The 21,590-nt window shown below is 45.7% G+C and overlaps 2 protein-coding genes across 2 annotated transcripts; both read right to left on the minus strand.

The window, feature by feature from the left end:
- Positions 1-931: 931 nt before the first annotated feature.
- LOC121232728 lies at positions 932-16,835 on the minus strand. The gene is made up of 4 exons (XM_041121132.1): positions 16,081-16,835; positions 3,773-4,337; positions 3,472-3,507; positions 932-1,990 (listed from the first exon to the last, which is right to left on the minus strand). The coding sequence occupies exons 1-4, from the start codon at positions 16,833-16,835 to the stop codon at positions 1,040-1,042; spliced, it is 2,307 nt and encodes a 768-aa protein (XP_040977066.1). The 3' UTR covers positions 932-1,039.
- Positions 16,695-19,097, minus strand: LOC121232778. Its single transcript, XM_041121225.1, is given in 2 exon segments — positions 16,695-18,721; positions 18,724-19,097. Coding segments are annotated over 2 exon segments (1,491 nt in total). The 5' UTR covers positions 19,076-19,097; the 3' UTR covers positions 16,695-17,582.
- Positions 19,098-21,590: the final 2,493 nt, after the last annotated feature.

A 21,590-nucleotide genomic window follows, 5' to 3' on the forward strand; every position in this document is an offset into this window, starting at 1 on the left:
CTTGTCCACTGTTTGACCCTTGTTGTATGAGTTTGCGCAGTATGCTCCTCTTCTGGGCCTCACAAACAACTTCTCTGCTTATCTCCTAACTTTAGCTCAGACATCACAAAAGACAGAACATCTCCCCTTATCACACAGGATACCTCCACAAACAAGACATATCATTACATACACAGGCTTATGTCCTTGGCTTGTCTACGTAAATCAACTTATGAAGACAGTTGTTAATCTTCTAACAAATTCCGAAGTCCTTTATCTGACAATACACTGAGTCAAAGCATACGTTCTATTTCTGCATCTACTAGGCCTAGTGTCAGCCTCTGCATCAGTACAATTGGGGTAACTTCCAACAAACAACTTAACTGATCCACATTTAGGGTCTGTGTTATTACCTCCAGAATTCTTAGTTGTGTTTTTCAGATGGCACCTTTGAACACATGGAACCTTTTGGGTTTCATTCCACAATTCGCTCCAATCTGTTTGCCATTGAAGGTTCTCAGGGGGTATTTCAGTGTACTTTGTGAGGGACATGTTATTAAAAGCTGCTACTATCACAGAGGTGTTAGAAAAGACTGTAGCAATTACAGGGTAGCCCCGTCCGAGACCCTTAGGAAAACGTGAACATATCCAGCAATCAGTTTGATTTACTATTTTTGCAATGCTCTCGTGGAGTTGAACAAACATGTTCCCATCCCATGCTACGCTCCTTGTCCCCAAGGTTGCCCATATTACCGTGTAAAAACTAAGTCTCCATCGGGTTTTGTGGTGACTTTCCATGGAGTTTTGGGTGACTTTTTCACTCTGGTGTGATGAATCCAAGCATTCTGTTCCTTGATTCTGATTGCAGTAAAGGAGGTGAGTAGTATTTGGAATGGTCCTTCCCACTGTGGTTCCAGGGTTTTTTCTGTAAGAGACTTTATATATACATAATCCCCAGGTTGTATATTATGTACAGGTCCATCTAAACCTCTCCCTCGAGTCCCAGCCACATGTTTCCTGATTTTATTGAGCTGTTTACTTAATGCTATCATGTAAGAGGTCACAATTTCCCCCCAGCTTGTACAGACACCCCTTTCAGTATTTCATAGGGTCTTCCATATAACATTTCAACGGGGCTCAGTCCTTCTTTCGCCCTTGGTCTTGTTCGTATACGCAGAAGGGCTAAAGGGAGAGACTGAGGCCATGTTAGATTTGCTTCTTGTCCCAATTTTACAATTTGCTGTTTGATTAAGTGGTTCATTTTTTCCACTTGACCACTCGACTGGGGGTGATATGGAGTATGAAGTTGCCAATCTATACCCAAGTGGCGGCTGATTTGTTGCACTATTTTTGAGACAAAATGTGGTCCTCTGTCAGAGGACATGGTTGCTGGAACCCCGAAACATGGTATTATTTCTTGCACTAATATTTTAGTTACCTCCTGGGCTTTAGCCGTTCTTGTTGGGAATGCTTCTGGCCAACCTGAAAAGGTATCAGTTAATACCCGTAAATATCGATACCCCCCTTTTCTTGGAAGTTCTGTGAAGTCAATTTGCCATTGCTGTCCAGGCCCATTGCCTTTCCCAATCTGACCCATTTCTAGTTTGGGGGTATTCTTAGGATTAGTCTGAAGGCAAAGATCGCATTGTTGAGTCACTTGTCTCACTGTGGTATATAAATTTCTAGCCACAATTTCTCTTATCAAATGTTTATACAGAGCCTCTGTCCCCCAATGTCTTTTCCTATGCTCCTCCCGTATCAAATGCCACAGTAAGCAAGAGGGAATGATTAGTTTTCCCTGTGGGGTATGAGCCCACCCTTCTTTATTATATGACCCTTCTAAATCTGTAATAAGTTTCTGATCTTCCTTGGTATATTCTGGCTTACCTTCTAGGGAGATCTGCCTATCAGGAATTAAGGCCCCTTCTATTTTTACCTTTGTTTTGGCCACTTGTTTTGCCTCTCTGTCCGCCAGTTCATTTCCTTTTTCCAAATCTGAGCTCACTTTCTGGTGTGCCTTAATATGCATAATTGCTACTTTCTTAGGGAGCTGGACAGCTTCCAGTAACTTCAGAATTTCTTCTGCGTGTTTGATATTTTTCCCCTGGGAATTCAATAGTCCCCTCTCCTTCCAAATTGCTCCATGTGCGTGTACAACTCCAAAGGCATATTTTGAGTCTGTATAAATGTTCACAACTTTGCCCTGGGCCAACTCCAGGGCGCGGGTTAGAGCAATTATTTCTGCCTTCTGTGCGGAGGTGTTCATGGGCAAAGCCCCTGATTCTATTACCTCTTGGCTGGTGGTGATGGCGTATCCCGCATGTCGATTACCATTTAGGACGTAACTGCTTCCGTCTGTGAACCAAGTTTCCCCGCTTTCCATGGGGCTGTCTTTCAGGTCTGGGCGGCTTGCGTATGTTGCTTCGATGGTTTCCAAACAGTCATGATGTACCGGTTCTCTTGTGTTCCCGCTGTATTGGGTCTGGCTGAGATGGAGTTAATAGTCCCCATAGCAGCCCTCATAGAACTGTGCTCTGCATTAGTAGCTAGAAAGGTGTTGATAACACACCAGTGTTTGGCTACTGCTGAGCAGCGCTGGCACAGCATCAAGGCTGTCTCCCCAACATTTTTGCCCCCTCCCTCAATGGCAGGCTGGGGCAGGGCAAGATCTTGGGAGGGGACATAACCAGGACAGCTGACCTAAACTAACCAAACAGATATTCCATACCATATGACGTCAGCCCAGATATAAAAGCTAAGTAAAGGGAGACGGAAGGGAAGGCATTTTTGTCTTCCGGAGCAACCACTACGCGTACTGAAGCCCTGCTTCCCAGGAAGTGGCCAGACATCGCCTGCTGATGGGAAGTAGAGAATAATATCATTTGTTTTTCTTTGCTTTCGCGCGCGACCTTTGCTTTCACTTTATTAAACTGTCCTTATCTTGACCCACGAGCCTTTTGTTATATTTTCTCCCCCCTGTCCAGCTAAGAAGGGGGAGTGATAGAGCGGCTTTGGTGGGCACCTGGCACCCAGACAGGGTCAACCCACCACACCCACTGAGAAAAGAAGCTGGGTTAACAATGTTAGTGACTACAATCTCTACATCATCCTGCTCTACCAATATAGCTTGATATCTCAGGAATCTTTGTGGAGAGAGCCAATGTCCACCCTTTGCCTCCAGTACTGTTGATACTGTATGAGACACCAAAACAGTCATTTTCTGGCCCGGAGTAAACTTTCGGGCTTCCTGTATGTTCAGTATCACAGCTGCAACCACCCGCAGGCATCCAGGCCAACCTTTTGCAGTCGTGTCTAACTGCTTAGAGAAGTAGGCAACTGCCCATCGATATGGGCCCAGGTTTTGTGCTAATATTCCCAGGGCAATGCCCTGCTTCTCATGGGAGTAAAGAAGGAATGGCTTACTCACATCTGGGAGTCCTAAGGCCGGGGCCGACATCAAAGCCTTTTTCAGTAGCTCAAAGGCTCGTTCGGTCTCCTTGTTCCACTCAAGGTGTTTCTGCTCAGTGGCTGTCGATGCATACAGTGGTTTAACAAGCAGTCCATAATTATAGATCCACAATCGGCACCACCCTGTCATTCCCAGAAAAGTTCGTAACTCTTTCACTGTCTGAGGTCTCCGAGTTTGGCATATTGCCTCTTTACGGGCCTGTCCCAACGTTCTTTGTCCCGCACAAATTTCATAGCCCAAATAATTCACTTTGCTTTGTATTACCTGTGCTTTTTTCTTGCATACCCGGTACCCTTGAAGTCCCAGGAAATTCAACAGACTCACCGTCCATGTCATACAATCTCTCTCTGTCTTGGTGGCGATCAGGATATCATCCACATACTCTAACAGCTTTCCCTCCTCAGACGGGGTTTCCCAGGATTCTAAGTCTTTTGCAAGCTGATTGCCAAAAATGGTAGGACTATTCTTAAATCCTTGTGGCAACACCGTCCAAGTGAGCTGGGTCTTTCGACCATTCTTGGGGTTTTCCCATTCAAATGCAAATAATTTTTGGCTGGCTTCATGGAGAGGGAGACAAAAGAAAGCATCCTTCAAATCTAAAACAGTAAACCAAGTCAATTCAGGTGTTAATACAGTCAACAGGGTATATGGGTTCGCCACTACCGGGTAAAGATCTTCAGTTATCTTATTCACCGCCCGTAAGTCTTGGACCACCCGATATGACCCATCGGGCTTCCGAACAGGTAATATAGGGGTATTGAATTCAGACTCACACTCTTTTAGTAACCCCAACTGCAAAAATTTTTCTATCACCGGCTGAATTCCTTCTCTGTCTTCTTTCTTTAGGGGATATTGTTTAATCCTTACTGGCTTTTGGCCTTCCTTGATCCTAACTTCAACAGGTGGAGCACTTTTCGCTCTTCCAGGTGCATCAGTAGCCCATACCCCTGGGTACACTTGGTTTAAGATGTCCTCATTAATGCTTCCTTCTAGGGGGAGACTGGTTAAGGTTAGGCTCAATATTTGAATATATTCTTGATCTTTTACCTCCAGAGTAATTTCTCCCTTTTTGAATACAATTTTTGCTTCCAATTGTTCCAACAAGTCCCTTCCCAAAAGTGCCTTTGGGGAGTTGGGCATATATAAAAATTTATGAATGCCCCACTGTTTTCCTAATTTATATTCTAAAGGTTTACAAAAATATGCCTTTTCACTTTGGCCAGTCGCTCCTTTCACCATGACATAATCATCTCCCAGGGGCATCAAAGCTTGGTTCAGAACCGAGTATGTTGCCCCCGTATCTACCAAAAATTCTATTTCTTGTTGTGTTTTCCCTAGCTTAATTATAACCAGTGGATCCGCTAGGGTAGATTCCCCAGGTTCCCGTCAATCTCTCTCCACATGGGCTACCGTTCTTCCTGTTTGAGTCCTCTGATCCTCCTTGTTCCTTGGGCATTCCTTTTTCCAATGACCATATTTCTTACACAAAGCGCATTGATCCTTGCCCAGTCGGGGCAAGTCTCGTCTAGGCCCTCTTCCTCTTTCTTCCTGGATAACAGCCATTAATTTCTTTTGCCCTTGCCTGTATCCTTCTTCTCTGTTACTAAATACTCTCCATGCTTCATCCAATAATATTTCTAAATTCCTACCCTCTGTAGGGCGTAATTTCTGAAGTTTACGCCTTATATCCCTTGCAGATTGACCCAAAAACAGGGAGACCAATTGTTGTATTCCTACCTCTGACCCAGGATCCAGCGGTGTGCTGCGACGCATTACATCCCTCAGTCGATCCAGGAATTCAGATGGAGACTCGGAAGGACTCTGTTTAACTGCATATAAAGCTGACCAATTTATAGTTTTGGGGATTGCCCTCTCCATTCCTTTTGTAATCCAATCCTGATACCCCTGCAATCTTTCCATATGTGCAGATCTATTAACATCCCACTTTGGGTCTTGGAGAGGGAAATATTCCTTAATGTCCCCTCCTGTGATCTTATAATGATCTTCAGCTAGGTTCCCTGCTGTTTTTAAAATCAGCTGTTTCTCTGTCTCAGTCATATATTCCAATAATAGCTGTATATCCTTCCAATCAGGGTTATGCTGTTTTACAATAAATTGGAAATGCTTAGTTACACCTATCGGATCACTCCTATAATCTTTTGCAACCTTTTTCCATTCCCCTAGGTCAGCAGTAGAAAAGGGTACTTTGATTAACATCGTCCCACCATCCGGCCCCACCGCCTCTCGGAGAGGTGCTTGTAAAGCTGTTGAGGTAGTTTTCTTCCTAGTACGGGAAGATACAGGGCTGTCCGGGGGGGTTGGAGTTCTATCCGAGTCTGCATCCTGTTCCTGTGGTCGAGGGGGAGGCTTAAACAAATCAATTAGATCTTGTTCTGGTGCCTGATGGATTTTATTTGCCTTAGTACATCTTTGTCCAATACTACATGCCGAACAGCACCGCCTTAGTTTACCTCTAAGCTCCTTGTTGTTTTCTTGCTCAAGTGCAAGCACCATGGGGTCCTGTGGGGGTACCATTCCACAGTCCCTTTGCCACTCCGGATGGTTTCGGAGGGTGAAAAACATGTCTGCATATGAAACCTCATCCCATTTTCCTTCTCTCCTTAAAAACAGCATTAGTTGTAATAGAGTATTATAATCTATTGACCCATTAAGTGGCCACTTAGCATCACCTTCTAACTTATACAATGGCCACCACTGATTGCAATATTTAATAAGGCTCTTTTTACTTTCCCTACCTCCGGTCCCAACAATATCTTTCCAGTGGGCAATTACACAACCCAGAGGACTCTTCCTCAATATTCCCCCTTGATTCTTTCCCATTTTATAACTTCTCCTTTTAATAAGCTTCCATGCAAATCGTTTCTTACACCTCTTTATAGTCTTCTCCCAGTTTTCCTCCAACACGTCCCGAATTTCCGGGATTAAATTTTCCTTTCCACACACCAATTTCACTATTTCGGCTACCTTTCCAACCACAAACAATCTCAACTGTGTACGTAGCACGTCCCCTCTTATCCCAGGGAGTCCAAACCCGACGCTCAGGGCATTCAATATCCCCTCCACAATCTATTTGCAACCTCTGTTTACACCACACACATTCCAGGACATATGAGGGCATACACTCATTTCCTGGATGTAAAAGACACCATTCAAATACCCACATTTATGCGATGCACCATACAGGGACTTTCTTATACCAACATCACAAAATGATTAAGATAATCAAGCTCAAACTTACAATTACAACTCTAACATATAAATTCAAGTTCCAAATCATCAGGGAGTCACACTTTGTTCGTCTCCGGCCGTACCCCTTGTGGAGTTACGAAACTGTGGATCAGAACTCCACACATGCTCTGCAGCTGAGCTGCGTCTCTTTTACTCAAACATTCAATTCACAGTTTTAGACATTTACACATTAACAAGCATATATACACATATAAATCTCAACATAACAATTCCACATACTCACACAAAATCTTTAACATTAAATTTCCAAACATTCACGTCATACAATCATTACTCCAGTTGACAACCTTTCAGCAGCTGCAAAAATGTACCAAGCGTAATTGCGAGGGGGTCCACTTACCCCAAAAATGTACCAAGCGCAATTGCGAGGGGGTGTGCTTACCCTTCTCCTGCCTCTTATATACCAGTCATCGACAGGTCCGTTCTGGCTCCCGATACTGGGATGCAGCGGTCACCCCAGATTTGCTCGATCTACCCCCAAGATCGCTGGCGGCCGCTCTATCGGTCAGCAAATCCCCCTTGGTACCATACAGGGTACCCTCCTCCCATACGGGGACTCTGCTGCACGCCAGACGTCTCTGCGCGATTTACCAGCTGCCCCGGCCCGTACCTTTACAGGCTCCCTTTGTGAAACATACCGTTTGGTCCGCGGCTTCAGGAGGTCGTTGTCTGCTCCCGCGGTGAGCGGCTGGCAGCGGAGGCTCCTCCGAGGAAAGTGCTCGGGGCGCGCCGAGGGGCGTCCGCTCCGCAGTCGGTCCCGCAGCTGAGCAGAGAGTCTCCTGCCTGGCTCGCCAAACTGACGTGCGGAAACGGACTCCACAATCAGTGAGATTGTAAAGTAGGTATGTTTATTCAGCGCTGGGCAGCACGGGGGGGAGTCCCACCAAAGTCGTGCGTGCCTGACTTGGCGATTCACTTTAAATTTATACAGTCAAGTGTTATATATACATAGAGTTTCGCAATACGCCTATACATAGGCATTACCTATCCCCGCTTCATATTAAAATTAGCTCTAGGAAGTCATTTCCATAGTCTCCTCTCAACTGCGCTTGCGTAGTGCCTCCTTATGGTGGTCGTCTGGTGGTCGTGAAGATGAAGGCTGTATGTCTTCTTCACGGTGAACTCTTAACCTTCTGTCCCTGCGCAGACTCAGTTGTCTCTTGGCATTTGTCCAAATCACAAGGTCGGTCTTGGCTGGTTCTGGGAGTCACTGCTGCTTCTTATCAGGGACTATCTCCTGTCCCAGTCAGCCTCAACAATGCAAACATTAAGCATCACTTCTCATCCCCTTGGGCCAACAATGCAAACGTTAAGCACCACTTCTCATCCTCTTGGGCCACGTCTACCTCTACTGAAATTTCTTTAACTTCATTATAAGCTAGATAATTATTAAACAATTCCTATCTACATTCATATATCTACTATATCTACTAAGGTTCTTTTGGTTCCCTGTCTCACTGGAAGAAGCTCCAGGAGATCTATCCTGGCTGCCTTCTTGGAGGCAGGATCTGGTACAAGACAAGGACACCTAGGGGACAGCTGTCCAACTCGCTGTCATAAAATTGCTCTCTGGAGATTTCATGACATTGGCCCATGGAAGGGGAAAGTTTTCCAAACTTGGTTGTCTTTTGCTGCACATTAGACTCATTTATGCTTGCTCTTTCCCTCACAGATAAGGCAGATAATTGGTTACCATACTTTTTTTTTTTTTTTTTTAGATAAACAAACCCAGTTCTTCAGCTTGACCTTCCAGCCGTGTTTTCCAGTCCTCTAGTCTGTCACCACCCAGGTTGGACAGGCCAGGGAGTCCTGTTGAGTTCAGAATTCCCTCGGGCTAAATTAAGGTGAAACGACACCAAACGATCAGTTAAACATTTTATTCAAGGCAGAAGCAAACTGAACTTGGAAGGTGTAACAGTAGGTGGCGGGGTTTCTCTCAACAGGAACTGGCATGGAACTACCTCAGTAAACCGTGTAACCCGTGGTAACCATATACATCAATTCAGGGAAGGAGGAGATCCCTCCCGTTGAGTCACGAGGTTCAGAGCGGACCCCCTTTGCTTTCTGGACTCTTTCTCAGAGAAGAGCCTATGGGCGGCTGGATCCACTCCTAGTGATGTACTTAAGAAATGATGTACTTAAGATCACAAAGGTCTTGTGAAATAAGATACCCTTTGTATACACAAGGCATGCCTTGCTAACGACTGGGCCCCTGAAGAAGAAATAAAAGACTGATAAGAAGGGAACATCCTACCCCAGGAGGCACTGAAAGTTGAATAATTGCTAATAGGCATCAAATCAGCAAAGATCTTTGGTAACCGGAGGAAAGGTAAAGGCAGCAGGGGGAGATCACGACCACCGACTCAATTCAAGACCAAAAAGACTTACCCCCCCCCCTTGAGCATGCGCTGTAGAATAAAAGAACACTGTACCTTTAATTCAAAGCGGGGAAACTTTAGCCCAATAGAAACTGTGGTAGATAAGCGACTACCAGTAATAGTTTTGGGGAAGATCTTTGGAAATTGAATATGTATAACTGAACTGTATAAATTGCTTGCCCGTTTAGGCATGAAGGGTGCTAGCTTAGTGGATTACCACCTAGCCCCCATCTTTGCGCAAACATGAATTGGAATAAAATACCTCTGCTATGTGTGTATATTGGCGTTTTGCACACCGGGTAAACGACCCCACTTGTGGGACAACACTAGTCCCAGACTTGGTCGACGGTTTTGTGTCTTAAAGGGGTGAGGTGTAGGGATTATGAAAAGGAGAGAGAGGGAGAGAGAGACAGAGGAAAAGAGAAGAGAAAGATTTCACTGGTCCTGAGTCCAGCGTTGGTCTAAAGGTCCAGTTCCGGTGGGCATGCGCGCGCATGGGGCTTCAGTTTGTGTCCTTTTATCATCCTTGCCCCTCCTTCAGGCGGGCACTCGAGCTAATTAGGTGTCATGCACGGTTTGTGCTTTCAGAACCTTCGGGAAATGAGTCGGTGGGCTTGGGTGGGCTTGGGGGTCGTTTGGGGAGTAACTTCCCCTTCCCTGCAGACGTGACCATTGTTTGATCTTTGGCCATGCATGGTGAGCTGCCCTGCTCAGCGTATCAGAACACGGAGCTGCCCACCCTCCAGCACACCCTCCCCTCCCCTTCCTGTTGCTGATGTTCTGTGCTGATCGGCTTCTTTTCACCTGTAGTTCCTTGCAATGCAGGGTTCGTTGTTATGCAGAGTTCGTGGTTAGGCAGAACTTGCCCCACCACAATGTTTGAGACATTAACTCTTTCAGTCTCTCACATAGTCATTCTTGCTATGGTCCTCCAGACTATTTCCAACTTCTGGCAGTACAGGGTAGGGGTGGGGTTTCACAAAAAAAGAGGTTTCTGACGGCCAAATGAATGATAAGGCTGTTTAGATTAAGCCATAAATAAGCAGGAAAACCATTGACATTCATCTGCTGAAATCAGCCTTTGCAGAATTACTAGCACTCCTCCTACATGTAGATGAAGGACTTTGGTTTTGAGGATGCATGAGGGCAGAGATGTGTAAGACACTCTTCCAACCTAAGGAAACCCAGGTCTTTTGTTCCCCTGACCATCAGCCAGACAAGCAGCTGCATTTCCAGCTGCCACTGCAATTATAAAGGATGTTGAAGCCACCAGACTTGTGAGAACAGACTCTCTGCACTCCTTCAGTCTGCCTCTGGCTCAGCTCCCCTTAACAGCCCATATCAGTCCAGTGCAGAAATCTCTTCTGCACCTGGGAGATGCTGTGCAGGTGTGCTCCTCTGTGCCATTGCTCTGATCACAATCCCTGTGGAGGACCTCGGCCTGGGGAGGATATTGACCTTGACAAGATTGCAGTGTTCCCGTGAGAGAACAAGAAAGGATGAGAAGCATGCCTGGGAAACTAAGTTTAAGGAATGTGTTGACCGTTTGCAGTTGTGATAAGGAACCTGAAAAAGTCACCCAATAAGGGGGGAGAAAAACAACTTCTGACAACTTTCTGACCAATAAGGGACAGACATATGTACAGGGTAACAAGTATAATGGGTATAAATTTGCTGGCTTGTAGTAATAAAAAAACCTTCTTTGCTTGTACTCTAAGAATGCGTACTTGTCGTTTGTCCGTCTCGACCGTGACAAATCCCCATTGATGTAGCCGTGCTGGAGATAAAGTGGTCTCCACCTTTTGCACTCCTGGTAATACTGTCGCTGCCCTAGAAGAACGAGGCAATGGTATGCCAGTGCACAGCTACTGCATGACCACTTCTGACAAGAAGCAACAATGAAAAGTGTGGAGAAAATTTAGCCTTCAGAAAGCACAGGGAAAATTTATCCATATGGAGCTGTGATTCTCGAGGTTGGAATTTGGTTAAAATACTTCTATGTGTGCTGAAAACCTCATGGAAACTTTAACAGCCCAAAGAAGTTAAGATCTTGGATTTTCAGCTTTTCTGGAAGATTGCTGCACAGTAAGACACTGGCCATGTACTGATCAGAGCCTTCAAAGCTTGGCTTTGGACATCAAAGCACTAAAGTGTGGTGATTAAATACATGAAAAACCAACAGGACTTGAAAACAGCAGGTGATGGATGTGCTTAAATTTGAAATCATAAGAGAGTCATTTATTCAACTGTCGGCAGCACTTGCTGCAGCTTCTTCAGCCTCATGTCATGCACTAGTTGTAACTGCACTGCTGCAGCACGGATGGTACAGTGCAGGAAGCATGGGAATCCTAATGATGAAAAGAAGGGATAGTCCAAGGGAGAGCATGGGATTTTTGGTGCAGGCCAGAAGGTGTGAAGAAGAGTTTTGAGTGAGGAAAAGGGAAAGTGAAGAGAAAAAACTCTGATCCAGTTGCTTGCTAGCTAAGCATATTCCCTCCTGTGCAATAAAAGCCATAGAGGGCCTTTGGAAGTAAAGAGGTCATGAGAATATAATTATATATTAAATTGTGAAGCAAGAAAATGGCATTGAAACAACACCGTTAGCATCATGCAGTTAAGCATTCAACAGCTGGAAATACTGATAAATGTTCAGGCAACTCTAGTTCTTGCATTTCTGCAACACTTGAGTGCCTGAGTACAATGTTAACAACATACTTATCATGTTGATTTTATGCGTGATATAAAAATCAGTGTGCTCAGATATGTTTTGGTTACTGCCTCCCATTCTGAGGATCTAGGGCTGGGGACCTAGTTCTCTTCTTATTAATACTAGTGTAAATTCCAAGTAACTGCACTGAACTCAGAAGAGGTGCTGTGGTAAAAAATTGATGCAAGCATCAATGAAATTATATCCTATTCTTAAATAATCAATAGAAAATTAAAGTGGCAAGTAGTTAGTGAAAAATACCAGTGTGAAAGCCTAAAGTGAAGACTGCTATCTTCACTTTGCAGAAAATGATTTTTTACTCTAAATAAGCCTTGTAGATTCCAAAATATGCTTTGTAAAATCATTGCTAATTGTCAGATGATTGAGTCACTCCAATTGAAGTCAGTAAAAAATCATGCCACTGCAGCTGTCAAGAGTTATGGATTTTAAGGCTCTGGACTATTTTTAACGGCACATAAAAGAATATAAAACGTAATTATTCAAATGAGAAATGCGCAATCTGAAATGTGCAGTGTTTTGAAAATAAGCAAGCATCCTGACACCTATAACATTGCTGCAGTTTGGCTGGCGCTATGATTACACCAACTATTAGTGCAGCTGTCATCCAAAATGCTGAATCCAACACTTCATTTAGGTGAGCAAACATACCAGGACTTCTAAATGAACGACAATAGAAAGATCTTCCTTAGCTAATTGCCGTGGTGCCACATACACAGTTTGGCAGGAGGATGGTGCTGTGAAAAAGGGACACATTTCTGAGTTTGGGGTCGTGTTGTTCTTCTGATGTCTAACATAAACATTTTAATTTCTCCTCCAGTTTGAAGAGTTAGGGCATGTGCATATATGTGTAGACTTCTGCACCAACACCCATGCTATTATCTATTTACTAACACTAGCCTATGAGCCTCTGGGGCCAGATCATTAGCTGATGTAAGTTAGCATGCACTCTCTGAAGACAGGGTAACATCCCAGTTGAGACTCCTGCCCTTATATTCCAGAATTTGTAGGTTGCTCTTCTGAGCTTTCAAACCCAGGCACACTGTCTGTATCCATGTCTGCATAACAAAAACTTTTTCCTTTCAAAGCAAAACAAATAAAAACTACGATGAACAAAATGACATAACTCATTAGTTAAAATCCCCCAAGAAAACACAGTCTTTACCTAAATCGGTTGTGGCAGCTATTAATAATCCTGCCAGCTGTTACAGGAGGCCTCTTCAAGTGTACTGAGATCTCAAAACTTAAAGGTCTCCTGACAATGCATCCACTGAAGCATTTTAAAAATCAGCCTTACACTCAGTTAAACCTTCTTAATCTTTATTTGTAATGACTAAAGTGATTTATCTAGGCTTCAACAGTTCATTAGTTTTAATGGTGAATACTGGGAATTGGAATATTACCATAGCCAGGTGTTAGTAGTGTCTAGAGGAAAGGAAATACTTTCCTGAATGCAGGTCATAGGACAGCGAGGAAACAGGTGAGGCTCACATCACATTTTGTAGACAGTTATCAAAACATTTTTGCAATGTTCAACCATCCCTCAAATAACTCCAAATATACAGCCTTGGAAGAAACCAGGTTTTTGCAGAAGGTCTGAGGAAGAACAAGCAGCGGCTACCCAAAGTGAGAATGATTACAAGCTTAAAACCACATTCAGTTTTCACTCAATTCTGGCTGTGGCAAAATTCAACATAAATGGGCATTTGAGCAACTAAGGTGCCAATTTCAACCGTCAGCCCAGTGGCAGGGTCTCTACAGGGTGCCACATGTATAGATATGTGGGAAAGCATCTAAAGCTAAAACTCACAGTCATCTTTCACATTGTCATAGTTTAACCCCAGCTGGCAACTAAGCACCACACAGCCGCTCACTCACTCCCCCCCGGTGGGATGGGGGAGAGAATTGGAAGAGTAAAAGTGAGAAAACTCATGGGTTGAGATAAAGACAGTTTAATAGGCAAAGCAAAAGCTGTGCACACAAGCAAAGCAAACCAAGGAATTCATTCACTACTTCCCATCGGCAGGCAGGTGTTCAGCCATCTCCAGGAAAGCAGGGGTCCATCTGTCCCGATCCAATATCGGGGAGGGTTCTTAAACCGATGTAATCAATCTGCCAGGCCTCCCATAGGCCTTTTCCCTCTCTTAAATGCAGGGGGTCACCCTCCAGAGGGTCTGTCCAAACGGACACGGCATTGTTCACAGGAAGACACACAAGTTTTACATTCTTCCCTGGTAACTGGCCACCCTCGGGCTTGTGCCTCACAATAGAGGTCCTTGACTCCTGAATGTTTCCATTTTACATGTAGCCATTCTAACAGACGTTCCCAATTTTCTACTATCTGGGTGCTTTGTAGGGGAGCTAGCCGGGCTAGCTCATCTGCTTTGGCATTCCATCGGCTCACCAGGGCATCATCTTGTTGATGAGATGCTACCCATGCTACTGCAAATTTCCCTTGTCTGGCAATGGTAAGAATATCTTGCCATTTTTCCTTTTGCCATACAGGTATTCTATTGACCTCCCATCCGTTTTGTTCCCAGAATGGAAGCCACTCAGTGCAACCTTTAAACACAGCATAAGAATCAGTATAGATATAGACAGAAGAAGCAGATTGGGCCTCATGTTGGAAAACGCTCCACACAGCAATTAGTTCTCCTACTTGTGCACTACCTTCCCCTTCAGTAATGATCTGTTCCTTGGTATCTACTTGTGATGGGTTGACCCTGGCTGGTTGCCAGGTGCCCACCAAAGCCGTTCTATCACTCCCCCTCCTCAACTGGACAGGGGAGAGAAAATATAAAAAAGAGCTTGTGGGTTGAGATAAGGACAGGAGAGAGATCACTCACTGCTTACCGTCACGGGCAAAACAGACTCAACTTGGGGAAAATTAACTCACTTTATTACAAATCAACCAGAGCAGAGTAATGAAAAATAAAACCAAATCTCAGAACACCTTCCCTCCACCCCTCCCTTCTTCCCGGGCACAACTTCACTCCCGGATTCTCTACCAACCCCCCCCAGCGGCACAGGGGGATGGGGAATGGGGTTTACGGTCGGTTCATCACACGTTGTTTTCTGCCGCTTCATCCTCCTCAGGGGGAGGACTCATCACACTCTTCCCTGCTCCAGCGTGGGGTCCCACCCACGGGAGACAGTCCTCCACGAACTTCTCCAACGTGGGCCCTTCCCACGGGCTGCAGTTCTTCACGAACTGCTCCAGCATGGGTCCTTTCCACGGCGTGCAGTCCTTCAGGAGCGCACTGCTCCAGCGTGGGTCCCCCACGGGGTCACAAGTCCTGCCAGAAAACCTGCTCCGTGGGCTCCTCTCTCCACAGATCCACAGGTCCTGCCAGGAGCCTGCTCCAGCGCGGGGTTCCCACGGGGTCACAGCCTCCTTCGGGAACCCACCTGCTCCGGCGTGGGGTCCTCCACGGGCTGCAGGTGGATATCTGCTCCACCGTGGACCTCCATGGACTGCAGGGGGACAGCCTGCCTCACCATGGTCTTCACCACGGGCTGCAGGGGAATCTCTGCTCCGGCGCCTGGAGCATCTCCTCCCCCTCCTTCTTCACTGACCTTGGTGTCCGCAGGGTTGTTTCTCCTACATGTTCTCACTCCTCTCTCCGGCTGCCGAATTCTGCCTGTCCCAACTTTTTTCCTTCTTAAAAATGTTATCACAGAGGCGTTACCACTATCGCTGATTGGCTCGGCCTTGGCCGGCGGCGGGTCCGTCTTAGAGCCGGCTGGTATTGGCTCTCTCTCGAACACAGGGGAAGCTTCCAGCAACTTCTTACAGAAGCCACCCCTGTAACACCCCCCCCGCTACCAAAACCTTGCCACACAAAACCAATACACTACGCAAAGTGCCACAGCTCGATATTTCCAAATTTTTCCTTCTCGCTTTGACGAGGCATCTGTAAACCAGACATTTTACAATTGTCCAGAAAACGGAGGAGCTACTTGTATTACAGACAAAAGCTCGGGTGTTTCCCTATCTGGGTTTACCTCATCTTGTATATTTAACACTTTCGCGGCTCCTCCAGATACAGAAAAAATTTCACAATAGTGTTCTATTTGTGCATACCATTTCCTCACAGAGGCTCTCTGGGCCACCCCGTCGGGGGGGGGGAGTTCCTGCCAAAACTGCTTTGATCACTTTAAATGGACCTCTGAGCACTATAGGTTGTTGCCGGATGGTCTGTTCGGCTTCTCTCAGAGCTAAACTAACTACAAATAGACCTTTTTCCCAAGTTGTATACCTTTTTTCAGCATCTTTAAAGCTACGAGAATAAAAACCAATGGGCCGAACAGGCCCCTCTGGACCCTTTTGCCACAAATGGATTGACAGTCCAGTTTTGGCAATCCCCCACTCAATTTGAACCGGGTCTGTTGGGTGAATGGGACCAAGGGCCTGATAGGCATTCGCTTCAAATACCAACAACTGTAAAGCCTCGTCATGGACCTGAGTCCATTCCCACTGAGCTCTCTTTCGCAACAAGTCATACAGGGGTCTAGCAATAATTGAGAAATCAGGAATATGTTTCCTCCAAAGCACAAGCAACCCTAGTGCATGCTGTAAGTCTTTCTTTGACTCTGGCATCTTGATCTGATCAAGAGAGGAAAGGGTATCCGGTGGGATACATGTCATGCCTCCCTTCCACCAGATTCCTAAAAATTTTACCTCACTTGAAGGGGTTTGTATCTTCTCAGGTGGAATTGTCAACCCTATACTTTCTAAATGGGTGATGATGTCGTTCTGGGTCTCTCTAACTTCTTCTACCTGACTCCCTCCTATGAGCACATCAGCTATATATTGATAGATCTTTACCTCTGCTTTTACGGGAATTCTTTCCAGCTCTTGCGCATGGTGAGCCAGCGTGGGGGAGTGCTTGTATCCTTGAGGCAGTCGTGTAAAGGTGTACTGTTGTCCTTCCCAGGTGAAGGCAAAGCGATCCTGGTCCTCAGGTTGTAAAGGGACCATAAAAAACATATCCTTAACATCAATTGTTGCCATGACAGGGTGGGATTGTTCCTGAATGGCAGCTATCAATTCAGCAGTTTGGTACAGCAGCTGTTAGTGGACCTGTGTTGGCATTGAGCCTCCTGTAATCTATTGTCAATCTCCATTTGCCGTTTGGTTTTCGGACTGGCCATGCTGGAGAGTTGAAGGGGGAGTGAGTGGGAACTACAACCCCTTGTTTCTTTAAATCCTCCAGAACTGGCATAATTCCTTCTCTTGCTCCTAGAGGCACTGGGTAGGGTTTAACATTTGTCAATTTGGAAGGGGGGAGGGTAGGTGCTGCTTGCAATAGACGCACCTCTGTGCCGGATGTTTCGGCCAATTGCCTAATCTGAGGGACACCAAAAGACCATGAGTTTCCCTGGGTGTCACGCCACTGTCTACCCTTCAAAACATCTATACCTAGAAGATTCATCTGGAAGGATCCTACGGCCACCATGGTATTGACAGGGTTTTCCTCCCCTGGCAACCATAGTGTCACCGGAGTCATAGGCACTGATTGTGTTTTTCCCAAGGCATTTAAGACAATCAGATTTCTAGATGGAATTGAGATTCCACATTGTTCTGCTTCAGTCCGCCTTAGCGCAGTAATTTGTGCCCCAGTATCAATTAAAAAGGTCACCGGTCTTTTCCTTGGTCCTACAGCAATAGTAATCAGTAAATCCCCTTTAGTATTGCAGGTGAGTTGTCTAACAAACATCCATCCTCCGCCTCCCCCCTCACCTTCAGGGGGCAGAGGGTCTAGTTTCCCGCCACCTTCTTCTCCCTAGCCGGCTCCTCCTCAAGGTCTATCAAGGGTGGGGCACTAGGGGTTGGTTTGGAAACGGCCCTTTGCCCTGACCAATTCTGCACAAGTTGCTCCAATTTTTGGGTCGGGAGTCTGTCCATCAAGTCCCAGGGAATGCCTTTCTGAAGCCCTAGCTGCCACAGTCCCTGTCGAGTTAGGGGCCTCTCTTTTCCAGGGGGTAATTGCCGCCCACTAAGTCGTTGTACGATCCTGTTTTCAGTTCTTTGAGACAATCCCCCAATGGGGCCATATTTTCTCCCAGAATTAATCAATTCCTGAGCTATCTCTCCCCATGTCCATACTTTTCTCCCTAACTGCCGATGATCAGGGGACATTTTCCCCTCCAGAGTGGCCATAAATCTTTCTCCATCGGGGGTTTTTTGAATCCTCCCTTGCAATTGAATTCCAATGGGTTTCAGAGAGTCGGGAAGTCCCCGTATCAGAGGAGTCATCCTCTCTGGGTCCACAGGCATCATCATCGGGGAGCCCTGGTGGGGCTTGAGCTCCCGATCATACATCATCTGGAGACATGCCGCCTTTTGCACACTTTCCACTAACTGATCCACCGTACCGGTTATGGCAAGGGGATCTCCCCTCTCCAAGGGGTTCAGCCCTCCGGCCCAATACGCAGCTCTCTGAGTCAATGACCATGGGGCTCGGCGATCGCCAGTAGTTAGAAACACACCCGGACCCCAATATCCTTCTGCTTCTTTCTCTGACAACAAAATTCCATCCCCTCCTGACAAAGACACTCTCCACACATACTCTGTCTCCGATTCCTTCGCAGCCCTTGCAAAATCTTTTTTCAGCTTTGCTAAATCAGTTGCTGTAAATGGGACTTCTTTGGTGATAACCTGAGGACGGTCATCACTATCATCCTCATACACATACTCTGTTTTAATCAGTGGATACATATGTGGGAGGCTTTCTACGGTTTCTTTTGCCCTCTGCAAATCTCCTTGGGGGTAGATTTGCCGTATCCCTTTCTCCGCAAGCGTCACTTCTACCTCCGCCTGTGTATCCGCCTCTCTCAAAAGTTGATTCCTCAATTCCTCTTTTAATATCACATTTTGGTTCCTTTCCTCCTCCAGTAATTGCTTACTTTCAATTGTTCCTGCAAATTTTTGTTTACCATCTGCAGGGAGTCTATTACATTATCAGTTTGACAAAACTTCTGCTTTCTCTCTTCCACCGCAGCTACCAGACTCGCTCCCAACACCGCACAAATTATAGCTTTTCCTTTCCCCTTCTTAATCTTAGCTTCCTTCTGCAAGATTCTTATCCTATCTACCACACTCTGTGGTTGAAACCAGTGGTTTTTCGCCCGATCTTGTCCCTGGAGTGAGGGGCGAGATCGGTGCGCCTCTAAAAGACCATATAGTTTATCTATTCCTTCAACCCGTGAGGGCACAAAATCACAAACATCAACAGTTTTCTGAGCATCCATTTTCTCTAACACAAAGCAGGGGGGTCTGCGTCCTGAGAGGGTCACAACTTAACAACAAATTCCCCCTATTTGCTCTCAGAAGGGCACACTTCAAAGTTACAGACCAACACAAAGGAGGGGGTTACTTCCTGAGAGGGTCCCACAGTAGTACCAAATTCCCCCTTTTCACTCTCAGAAGGACACACTTCAAAGTTACACGCTAACTCAAAGGATGGGGTTACGTCCTGAGAGGGCCACACATGAGTATCCAAATTCCCCCTATTCACTCCCAGGAGCCAGACTGCACATTAACACAAAAATTCCACAACAAAGTAGTACAGCACTCTCATCTCTGGGGATCCTGTCCGTGACGCCAATTTAAAAAATGTCCCAATCCAATATCGGGGAGGGTTCTTAAATGATCCCAAGAGCGAGATTAAGACACAAACGAGGTCAGATGCCGTACAACCTTACAAGTTTTATTTCCTATAACAACTGATAATAGCGACAGGACAGAGGGAAGAAGAAAGGAAAAAGAGGCAGACCTAAGCAAGAAAACGGGAGAGATGCAGCAAGACTAGTTATCACCACCACGAAGCCAGCAACGTCCCGTTGACTCGGTCTCGGTGCAGGTGATGGGGGTCCAAGTTCCAGGTTGCAGCAGACAGACGACGATGACAAGTCCCAGTTTCAAGCGCTGATTATCAATCCCTTGCAGTTCCTTTCAGTTCCTTTTTCCAGTCCCTTGCAGTTCCTTTTTCGAGGGAGGAGTACGCAGTTTTTCCAAAGAGTTCAGCCATTCCCACAGAGACTGCTAGCTTCAGGCGGATATGGTGATTTCTTCAGGGCCTTCAGCACGTACTCCCCACAGCAACAGGATGCTGAGGCTAGCAAATGGTCAGCAAAGTCGAGACAAATATAGTCCAACAGTCTCTTACAGTCTCTTACACCATCACATGTAACGGTTACTTGGGAAGACAAACACCATCACTCTGAACGTCCCCTGCTTCCTTCTTCTTCTCCCAGCTTTTATTGCTGAGCATGACGTCATATGGTCTGGAATATCCCTTTGGTTGGTTGGGGTCAGCTGTCCCAGCTGTGTCCCCTCCTAACTTCTTGTGCACCCCCAGCCTACTTGCTGGTGGGGTGGTGTGAGAAACAGAAAAGGCCTTGACTCTGTGTAAGCACTGCTCAGCAGTATCTAAAACATCCCTGTATATTCAAGCTGTTTCCAGCACAAATCCAAAACATAGCCCATACTGTTGTCCCAAAATGGGGTTCATCACCCGCTGTGCGAAGATCTGTAAGAGACTGAATTGTTATCTTGAACCATTTGCCTCAAAGATTGTTAGGTGTGAGGGACTGGGCTGTCATCTCAAGGAACTGTGAACTGCTTATCTCGAGCCCTTTGTCTCCAAGATGGCCTGTTTAAGCAGGACACTCCTCTGTCCATAAGGATGATTACCAGGCCATTGAGGCATCCAGGGGAGGAAACGGGCTGGAGCTGATAAGATACTGGTTTCTGGTGTTGATCACGCGAAGGTCGTGTGATAGACGAAACCTGCAGCGCATGACATCATCGAAATATGCCCTATAAAAACCCATAGAGACAAGCTGTGGGGGCCGCCTTCATCACCAAAGAATTGAAGATTGACCACCAATGGGACGCCGCTGGATCCATGGTGGTGACCGTCCTTGCAACTCCCACCACCGACTGCTTGCCTGAGGACCAACGGGATGCCGCTGGATCTGCAGTGGTGACTATCCTAGCAATCCTATCCCAACAGCTTGCTTAATTTCTACCTTTTCTTCCATTCTATCCTATCGCCACCATTTTCCACTTTTGATACTTTTGATAATAAAAGCTCTTTTGACTATACGGCATTTGACCTTGTTTGTGTTTTAATCTTGCTCTTGGGATCATATCGAAACCTTCCCTGACATTGGATCGGGACAAGAGCCAATAACACACAGAGCCGAGATTTGTTTATTTCATGTCTGCGCAGAGATGGGTGCTAGGTGGTAACTCCACAAAGCTAGCACACACTTGAAATGCAAACAGGGTCTTTATATATACACATCAGGATCAAGGAAAAAGTGGTAACAAAATACATGATTGGTTACAAACAATTTATATAACAAAAGTACTTCTACACATGTCTAAATAATTACCTAACTCATTATATTAAGGTGGTCTTACATTTACATACTCATTATGCACAAGTGGGTGTCATTTTTAATATTAAAATCAAGCTAGCTTAGCTAAGGTCACACTTTTTTTGACACTGCTCCGGAACTGGGCGCCTGTGATATAAATCAGAAGTAAGGCAATAGCATTGACAGAACCTCATTGTTTCACCTCCTTGCTTCAATGGATTCAATGTAGGGAACCTTCCATTCTTGTTCCTATGGTTTCAATAACAGATTGTCCTTCTGACATCAAATTCCCCTCTTTGAGACTTAAGGATATGTTTCACATTTCCCATATGTCTCACCTTCAGATACCTTTTTTTCTGTCTTTTAAAAAAAGAGATCA

This window comes from Aquila chrysaetos, chromosome W, assembly GCF_900496995.4.
Source record: "Aquila chrysaetos chrysaetos chromosome W, bAquChr1.4, whole genome shotgun sequence".
NCBI lineage: Eukaryota > Metazoa > Chordata > Aves > Accipitriformes > Accipitridae > Aquila > Aquila chrysaetos.